The sequence below is a fragment of the Leucopleurus acutus genome (assembly GCF_964270905.1).
Source record: "Leucopleurus acutus genome assembly, chromosome: 3".
In the NCBI taxonomy this organism is placed as follows: Eukaryota; Metazoa; Chordata; class Mammalia; order Artiodactyla; family Delphinidae; genus Leucopleurus; species Leucopleurus acutus.
The window spans coordinates 171,079,652-171,089,844 of NC_139145.1; the positions used below are offsets into that span (position 1 = coordinate 171,079,652).

Genomic DNA, 10,193 nt, shown 5'->3' on the forward strand with positions numbered 1-10,193 from the left:
CAAAATGACTTGATGATGGAGAGTCCACAGAGGTGATGACAAGAGTCCACAAGGAGAGGTGGCAGTTCTGAGAGGGCAAAGAGGAGGCTACCCTGTGATTTTTGTGACCACCCAACAAGATCACGGCAGGACTGAGCTATATGTTGGGCTCCAAAACCTCGTTCCCAGAGGTTCTGGCCATGAGCTGCATGATAAACTTTAAGTTCTTTCCCAAGACAGCTGTCAACACTTAGAGCCATCTACCACCTTGGGGTTCTTGGGGCCGTGCATCCCCAGGGAACACAAACTTGGATGGAAAAAAAGGTCTTTCTTTTCATTAACTCTAACTGTAGTCCAGCACTTCGTTTAACTGCGATTGGAAGTAACAACGCAGAGATTTAGCATTGCCTTGATTTTATCACCAACAGAAACCCCAGACATTTAAAAATCATATGACAGTTGTTGTAGACAACTTGAAATGTCATCAGTTCTCCTTCCTATGTCCAGTTAGGACAGTAACTAGACCTTGATATTAAATGTGTTAATAAAGACATGCTTTTTAATTTCATATTTTAGTTCATCACTTTTTAAAAATAGCAGTAACTATTTCTAAGCATGACTGTTTTCCTTTGAAAGCCTATGAATATTATTTTGTGCGTTTAAAAGCATTATTCTGAGAAGGGGTCTTCAGATGTCCCCAGATGCTGGGGGTGGCCTTTGGGGTCAGAGGTGGCAGGAAGGGGCCTCTGGTTCTTCTCGGATCTGAGAGAATAACCAAGAGGCATCCATCTCCCTTGTCAGTGAAAAGGCAGATGCCGGGATCCCCTTTTAAATAAAACTACTAAAACAAAAATCACTGTAATTCAATCCAGCAGAATTCAAAGCCACGTTTTATTAGATTAGTTTTAGTTATGAATTAAACCAACCTCCTTTCAGCTTTATGTAATTTTACTCGTTGATCCTACAGTTAGAGAAACTTCGTCTTTCATGAGCTCTCTAAGATTATGATACTTCATAGGATACATTATAAAAGTGAGCAAAGGAAAAACAAGCACTTCTGTGAGGGGAGGGATCACAGTGGCCACTGTGGGCAGCTCATCTGGGTTAGTTTCAGGCATTCACTGGAGGAAGGGGCTTCCGGAAGACCCCAACCCGCAGATTTGCAGGGCTCTGCCTTCCCCAGGCTAAGCGAGCCTTGGTTTCCTCCTCTGTAAAATGGGAATAACAACAGCGCTCACCCCATAGGCTGCTGAAAGCATTTAATCACATGACCTACTAAAGCGTTTTGCACAGCAGCTGGCCCACGGCAAGCACCTGGTAAGTTCACAATCTTACCGTATTCCAAATAGGGACGAGGGGAGGGGATGGGGTGTGTGTTCAGCTGTGCAAGTTGCACAGTGGACACATTTATTCGGCACATACAATGTATTGGGCATTGGGCGAGGGGAAGGGGAAACAGAGCTGGAAATAGGTACACGCGGTCTAGCAGGATGAGAGTAGAAATGAACACCTTCCAGACAACGCAGAGGTGTTTAGAGGAGGGAGCCGATGCCCTTACTGGAGGAGGGATTGCGGGGCCTTCTGCAGGAGTTACGACGTCTCGGCAGGGTTCTGAGGGATGGCAGGGCTCGACTGATGCATGAGGGTGTGCTTTCCCAATGGGGGCGGACCTGTGAGCTCAGCAAACGTGGAGACCTGCTGGTGTGCCGTGGCTGGCGGGGCTGGTGGGAGAAGGGCTTCCTGGGGGCTGTGGAAGGTGGAAGAGTTGCACCCAGGCTGGGCAGCGATGGGGCGCTTGGATGTATTCTGTCCTCGTCTAACCAAGGGTGTGAGAAAGCCAGGTATGCGTCTTAGAGGACCCAGGAAGGTGGCAGCAGGGAGGATGGAAAGGGATGGAGAGGTTGGACGGGGGCATCCCAGGAATCCAAGCAGGGGATGACAAGCCTCTAAGGAGACAGGAGGGCAGGGAGGAGAGGAAAAGCCAGGCTTGGGAACGTGACCGAGGAGGCCCGGTTAGTCTGCTGCCTGACCACACCTAGGCCTGCCGGGTGGGGAAGGGCACCTTCTGGCGCTCCTCCCGGCTCCCCGCTCCCGCCCAGCCCTCCTCTCCCAAGGCTTTGCCACCTGGTTGGTCCCAATTCCGCTTCCTCCCCAGAGGTTCTCGATCTGGGGGCCTTGGTCCTCCTGTCCTTAGCGGAGAGGACCAGGGGCGACCCACAGAATGGGGGAAGGTCGCCACAGGAGTGCTGAAGACCATGCGTCTTCAGTGCCCAAGTCATGGTAGACCCTCAGCAAACGGGTCCCGAATGAAGGAAAGAAAGAAGGAATGAAGTGTGTGACGATGGGGCATTAAACAATTAAACCTTATCTTAGTTTGCTGACTCCTTGGGTAGGAAAGCGTAGATGTTATTGGAAATATTTCTGCCATTACAATGACTCCTTTGTCTGTTTTGGGAAATGCCTGATCGTCCCATTTATTAGCAGGGAAACTATGTTCAGAGAAACAGGCTAACCCTCAGTGTTACAATCACGTAACAATGAGCATTCCTTCTGGGAACGTCACCCAGAAGTTTGGAAGACGCTGCTGAGCCCAGGACCCCATCTCGCTCAAGTCCCTGGCGCATCCACAGGCCACTGCCAGGTGTGCAGTCCCCTTGCACCAGTGAATGGGCACTCACCCAAATACTAAGCAAGCGATAACCGCGGAGCTGCCTGGTACATCACAGACAAATGTGAGTGGGTTGCACTTTATCCCCACTAGACAGTCAGTTCTCCGTGGCTGGCACTTTCCGTGAATCTGATTCACCAACGTGTGCCCAGTGTGTGCCTGATACAGAGTGGACGCTCAGTACCTGTGCTGTGCGAACTAGCTAATTACCCACAGTTCTGGGCGGTCCGCGCACCTAAGCCCTCACAACAGTGTCTGATCCGGGGGTGAGCAACTCTCTTGAGCACATTTCCTTTTTCAGGGTTTACACTCCCTCTTGGTCCACGGAGGAAGGACTGGGTTGTATGATGAGCTCCTCTACAAAAGTAGGGCTTCCAGAGGGCTAGTCGGGGTGGACACAGGACAGTGAGTCCAATCAAGGTGGGGGGGGGGAAGGTAAGGGGTTCATTACAGCCACCATCAGCTGAAGCTCCCTGTTCTGGCTGTTGGTGGGAGGATGTACCGAAGGTGGTAGACGTGATGAGTAATTCTGGTCCAGGGTGGTTTTTCCAACCCTGGTTTGTCCGTTAGAATCAACGTAGGAGATTTTCCAACGGGCCTCTACTAGGGCCTCATCTTAGCCTCAAGAAGTGTGAATCTTCGAGGAAAGGGCCTGGCATTGGAATAATTTAAAGGTTCCCGGAAGCATCTAATTAACCTGGGGCTGAGGACCACCGGCCATTGTGTAGCCATAAGTAAAGGAAAGAGAGAAAAGGAGTTACCTCGTCCCCATCCTCTGCCCCATCTCCCCACAACCCTATCAACACAGCAAAAATCTAGGATTCAGGAGACTTGAAATGTGGCTCAAAGAACCCACTATTAGTGGCTGCTTAAAAAAAAAGCCATGAAAGCCATTTGGCTGGTTCCTTAGCTGTCCCCAGAGTGGTACCACTGAGGCTGCCTTCCTTCTAAACCTGGACTCACACACGCCTGTTCGTGAGCATGAGAAAGGGCAGGATTCTGGGTTAAAACAAACTTCAACTTAGTGTTCATGTTGGTACTTTCCATTAAACAAACAAACAAACCCCCCCAAACTCTCCTGACCCTTAAATAGGAAAACAATCCTCTCACACCCTTCACTATAAATCAGAAAAGTAAACACAAATGCATTTGCATCCTCTTTTTGCAACTTTAGATTCTCAAAAGTTTACAACTCTGGGTAAAGTAAGCCACTACTATTATTAACTGCACCGTCAGCCCTGGGATGAGCAGACTCGCCAGGGAGCGGGCACGTGGGAGCTTGCCAAGTCGGCGCAGCACTATTTTTAGGATGCAGAGTCCTGTCTGCGTCCTCCTGCCCCGTCCCACTTGATACCAGAACAAGCTATTTTTTTCTCCGATCCATCGAGTACATGGAGACCTCAAGCTGCAGAGTCATCCTGTGTGGTAATGACCTCCCTCACCTACACATGGGCACAGGACACAACGACACGGTTGACTCATAAGACTCCTCCACAAATCCACTCTCCTCGGTGAGTCACACGGCAGGACCCACCCCCTGGCTGCCACGGTTCACACGCTAGGTTCTCCCAGCTTCCCTTTAAAGCGGCCACCATCTCTCTATTCCACGTAGGCCCTCCTGGGGTCTCCTCGGTGTGGTCCTGTGTTCACACGGATGGGCATCATCTATGTAACTTTGCAAACCAGCAATAGCCTCTAGAGAAATGAGAGGTTGGATTGGTTAAGAAATTCCTGTTTGGGCTTGTTATAGGCTGCACTGTGATCCCTCAAAATTGATATGTTGGCATTCTATTCCCAAGCACCTCAGAAGGTGACTGTATTTGGAGACAGGGTCTTTACAGAGGTGATCATGTTAAACTGAGGTCATTAGGATGGAGCCCTGATCCAATATGACTGGTGTCCTCACCAGAAGGGGAGATTAGGACACAGACAGGCACAGAGGGAAGACCACGTGAGGACACAGGGAGAAGATGGCCGTCTGCAAGCCAAGGGCAGAGGCCTGGAGCTCATCCTCTGCACACCCTCGGAAGGACCCAACCCTGCTCTCACCCTGAGCTCAGACTTCTGGCCTCCGGAACTGTGAGAAGTAAATGTCTGTTGTTGAAGCCCGCCAGTCTGTGGGACTTTGTGACAGTAGCCCTAGCACACTCACACAGGGCTTTCAAAAATGTTGTGTGAATTATAATAGTTCAGAAGCAAATAAACTTTAGGAACCCACAAGGCTGTTTATCTTCATTACTTTTTCCTGATAAAACCTGGAGATTGTGTAGCCATAAGTAAAAAGCTATTTCCATGCCTAGTACTTTGGAAGAGGCTCTGAAGACAGGCTGTGTGTGTGTGTGTGTGTGTGTGTGCGCCCATGTGCAAGATTCTCAGTGACACCCATGGTGCAGAACACTTTAAGCCCTAAAGTCGACCTCAGAGATGCACTTTATCGTCAAACAGAGCTGATCTGCAGAGCCTGTTACTTCTTCATCACACACTGACACGTGGCAACATCTACCAGTTTTCTGTGTTCAAAAATTCCAGAAACTAGTGCTGTCAGGAAACATAACTGTTCCGGAATCGCTTAGCAATTTTTAATTCAAACACTAAGAACTGAAGGTGTTTTAGTCCTGTTGTTTTCATTCTTCTGCTGACAGCTGACTGTGTACCTGTCTTCTGTGGACACAAATGATGATCACACCGGTCACCGCCAACTACTGGCTGGAGATGGCCAGGGGCTCAGGTGGCCTGGGTGTGACTCTGCCGTCGCTGACTTTTACTAATGTGGACTGGTATTCAGAGGCTCGCACTCATTGCTAGTGTTAGAACACGAGGCTTCATTAATTTCACCTGACCGTGTGGAGCTGAGGTTTCCTCACCTGTACAGTGACCACGGAAACAGTAGAATCAGGTAAGGTTAACACCCTAAGTGCTTCGCTGGCCCAGAGCTTGGCATGGAGCAAACAGTAAACGCCACTGCTATTATTGCCACATCGTCCTCATGCTGGGTTGAGGCGCATGGTTGGCACTGAGGGGACAGAGGAGGAGTAAGGAACTGTCTTCCAAGTGCCGTCTGGTTCCCTGCCCCTGGCGATGTCTAACTAATTAAAAAGGGGACACTCAGGAGGCGAACTGATATGAAAGTAGAACCCTGAGTTAGTGCGCCCTCAAGGTACTGTTGGGTGCCTTCTGCTCACACAGCTGCAAGGAGAGGGTCTCTGTTGCATCATCAATCATCCCAGGTGCGAGACCTGGTACACATGCCAGTGAACGCCGAGGCCCAGCCTGGGCAGGACCCTCCCAGGTACAGGGGGTTTTCATTTAATTACAGGATCCAAGAGTTACCTAAAATGTCTCTTTGTAGTCAAAAGAGGATTCAGTAATAAACAAATAGGCGAAGTGTGTATGTCATTATCTCTACAAAGAACATATCATACAAGAAAGTTTTAAGTTAATTTAAAACAACCACAATCCATAAGGTAGCACACGAGAGATTTTGATAACATGGGCCCCAAAAGTCAGGTAAAGGTCTCGTGAAATGACTGAATCTGTCACACCGTGAGATAAACGCAAACATTAATACTATACACAAAATGGTTAAGCAGATCTTTTCTTAATATGACCGATGAAACCCTTAGAAGTATTTTATGATTTCTCTAAAGGTAGAGAAACAAAATCAACTTAGGATATCCCCAATTCAGAAAGTTACGCTTAGTAGTTATGAAAGAGGAAAACGAGCCTTTTCTAATCTCATTGCTTAAGAAAAACGAAAGGGCCAATAGATGGAGGAATGGAACTAGAACGGAACGGTTCTGCCTTTTAAAGTAATCATTGGTTTGGTAGCACTCTTGGTTCTCTTTGAATACCTAAACAGGTATTTTGATTGCTTTCCCAAAGTCCTTTAACTACCTTCAACTACAGAAATAATTCGGTAACTGCAGTAAGTGCAATGAACAACCTGTAGGTAGGAAATTTACAAAAGCAGGAAAGGCACCATAACGCTGAGGGCCCTGAGACACTATTAGGATCCTTTCCTGCACAGAATCCTGAAACACTGATGAACATTCATTCCTCCTGTTCTTACACTGCATTTCGAGTTGTTTGTGTATATCCTACACGACTCTCTTTTGGATGTTGAAGTCAGCACGAAAAGTGCAAAGAAACTGAACTGGTATTTTTATAAATTACTGAGTACTCACCTCCCTTTCAGATATTTCATAACTAGACTTTAGAATAGGTGATATAACACAATAGGCTACATGGAGGGCCCTGAGTTCAACTAAGTAAGATTTTGAAATTAATAAATAAAAATATTCATAATTACTTTCAACAATAAGGTCTCTGACTTGCTGACTGTATGAAGACTCTCAATTTGGATTACAAAGAAAAGACATATATACACAAGGACCTGCCTAATTTAATAGAAGTGCAGGGGCACCAAGAGAACTGTCAATCACAGCATTCATGTGAACATGGAAAACACTTAACTTACTGACATATATCTCTCCTTAAAAAAAGTCCTTATTTCTCATTTGAAATCTTTACTTTCCTACATCTTTCAAAATGCAGGCTGTGGTTGAGGATCTCTTCCAAATCTAAATGCTATGATTCTGTGATTATAAGGCAAAATGATATTCCTCTGCCCCTCATCCCCAAAGTCATCTCTGTGAAGAATGAAAGAAGGTAAGAGAGTGTTCCAGAGAGTTCTGGTTAGCAGTGCTTTCAGAAAAAATAACAGAAGCATTTCTGCAAAATATTTTTCCCCATCATTTGTATAAATCCTGATAATAACATAAACCGGGACCCTCTCCCACCCCCGTGGCTTGTATCGAATCACAGGCTCTTCACATCAGAGCCAGCGCTGAACCACAGGCTTCAGACTGAATTTCTGATGTTAAAGCATTAAACCTCACCTTTCTAGAGCCGCCAGGTCCCTCCTATTTCGAACGCGAGAAATAAGCGGAAGCTAAACCCCAGAAAAGATGGACTAGCAAGATAGTACTTGGTAACAACAGACCTCAGTCAAGAATTAAGTGCCTTTCTCCACTGGAGTCACAATGCGATTTGCCTGGAATCCCAGGGGCTCCACCTCTAGTGAAATTGGCAGAACAAGCATTATTTGATTAGTGTGAAAGATTCTGCCGTGAAAGGGACAGAGGCAGGTGACAGGGGACTGATGGCTTCTGAAACGCTAGCTGTAGAAAGATCAAATCGAGGTCATTTCGGGACTCCTAAACAAAACAGGGATTCTTCATAAATCTAAAAGACACCCATATAAAATTATAATTTTATTAAGTAATGTTCAATAGCGATTTGGGAAAACATCAACCAACTTGAACATGATCAGGAGCATATAATGTGGGAAGATAAAACCATCATGCCTCTGCCTGCAGCTGGTGGTGGGGGGGACAAATTTCAGAAGATTCATTCATTCTCTGCTCTCAAGTTCTCGGGTTTCTTTTGGTAAAGCTGCCGTCTGGTGCAATAGGTGAGAAGATTCAGGCACCAAGCCTGCCCCTGATTTCAGTATTTAGTTAAAAATCTTTAGTTCTGATAATGGATTTAACCCCCCGGCGCAGGGGTAACCCGGAAGGAAGAAACAGGTCTGAGAGAGACCAAGACCTTGAACAACTACCCAGAAGGTGATGGTTCTGGAAGGAGTCAGGTACCATGCATTTCCTTGAGGTCATCTGGCCTCGTCACACTCAAACCACACCTCTGCCTCTCCAGTGAAATTTCTCAAGAGCAAAATTTTCACCTTTGCGCTACATGCTGGTCAAGAGGGGGCAGAGCAGGGGAGCAGATTCACCAGCAGGCAGCAGGCCCCCTGCAGAGCCCCCCACCTGCAGAGCCCCCCTGAGTTGTTGTTGCGGGGGGGGGGGAACTTTGCGTGTGTGGCAGGGAAGGGGGCAATAAACTGGGCTGGTTACTTAGATTCCTAAGTCCACGTGAAGTTCCACCCTCAGGGAGACTGTGGGGTCAGGAGATGGGGAGAAGCCAAGGAAAAGGAGAAGGGGGTAAACGGGAGAGGGAGGGGGAGGGGGAGAGAGCGGAAGCCTGGGGCGGGGGCGGAGGAGGAGGAAAGGGAGGGCACATGGGGACAGCGGGTCAGGAGATCAGGGCAGAGGGTAGAGGGGCAGAGCCAGAGGGGAGAAGCAGCAGAGGAGAAAAAAGAGGAGGGTGTGCGGAGAGGGAGAGAGCGTATTCTAGAGAGATGGGGACCGACCGGGAACAAGCGGGAGACCCGCAGAGACGGGATGGAAAAGTAGGGAAAGAAGAAAACGCTCAGGGAAGAGAAGCGGAGGCGCTCGGGAACGTCTCCCCTTGGCAGGCTGGGGTAGAGACACAGCCCCGCGCGCACCAGGAGCGAGAGCGCCGAGGGGCCAGCCCCGCGCGCCCCCGGCCTCCTCCCAGCTTACCTGGCCCTTGACCAGGCTGGCGGCGAACTGGCGCATGACGGCCTCCACGGTGTAGGCGCTGGACCAGCCGCGCGGCGTGAGCAGCTCCATGCAGATGGCGCCGCCGTCCAGCACGTAGCCGTTCTCCAGGCGCGGGCTGAGCACCCGCATGAAGGGCGGCGAGAAGGGGAAGTTGTCGGGGAAGGTGAGGTTGAGCAGGATGAACTCGGTGTTGGTCTCCTTCATGTCCTGCCACAGCACCGAGTCCTTGTCCACCTGGTGCAGCTTCACGTTCCAGTCGAAGAGGCTCTCGTCCACCAGCTCCACGGAGATGAAGCGGTCGCTGAGGCGCGCGATGTCCTGCAGCTCCTTCATGAGCCGCCGGCTGCGCACCTGCGTGCAGTGCTGCTGGCGCGCCGCGGGAACCAGGCTGCCGCCCGCCGCCGCCGCCGCCGCCGCCGCCGCCGGGCCCGGCCCCGCCCTGGCGCCCGCCGCGCGCTCCCGGGGGCCCCCGCCGCTCGCCGCCCCCGCCGCCGGCTGCGGCGGCTTGTCGCGCTGGGCCAGCTCCGCCGCGCGCTTGCCCTTGCCCTTGCCGGGTCCGGGGCTGGTGTCGCCCGCGCCCCCGGCGGGATGCTGCTGCTGCGGCTTGTGGCCGCCGCTCTTGGCGCCGCCCTTGCCGCGCAGCGACGCGCTCTGCTGGCCGCCGCCGCCGCCGCGGTGGTTGTGGTGATGCTTGGGGTCCTCGGTGTCCCGGTTGTGCAGGCGGATGAGCCCGATTTTGCGGAGCAGCGTGGCCATTTTAGGCTTGGCGCCGGCGCGGGGTTCCCCTCGGCTCCTGCCCCCGGAGCCCGAGAGCCGGGGCGCGGGGGGCGCGGGGCGGCAGCGACCGGCGACCACTCAGCGGGGCGCGGCGCGGGCCCCCCCTGGCGCCGGCGGCCGTGGCGCAGCCGAGCGGGCAGCACGCGCGCTCGCCGGCCGCTGGGTCGCCGCTGTCATATGACGGGGCCCGCTCTGGCTCGGGCTCCAGCCGCCCGGGGAGGGGAAGCGTGGAGGGGACGCGCCGCGGCGGGCCGTCCCCCGGCCGGTCCCTGCGCGCAGCCCCCCGGAGCCTGGTGTCCGCGGTCCTTTGTGAGCGGCCGCAGCCGGGCTGGCTTCGAGTCCGA

At 51.3% G+C, this 10,193-nt stretch overlaps 1 protein-coding gene across 1 annotated transcript in view; it reads right to left on the reverse strand.

The window, feature by feature from the left end:
- Nucleotides 1–9,828, reverse strand: part of UBE2QL1 (ubiquitin conjugating enzyme E2 QL1) — a gene marked incomplete at both ends in the record, with an annotated part of 43,654 nt that extends 33,826 nt beyond the window's left edge. Inside the window, one exon of the mRNA XM_082835845.1 lies at nt 9,052–9,828. Within this exon, the coding sequence (XP_082691971.1) occupies nt 9,052–9,828 (777 nt within the window). The remainder of the gene's footprint in view (nt 1–9,051) is intronic.
- Nucleotides 9,829–10,193: the final 365 nt, after the last annotated feature.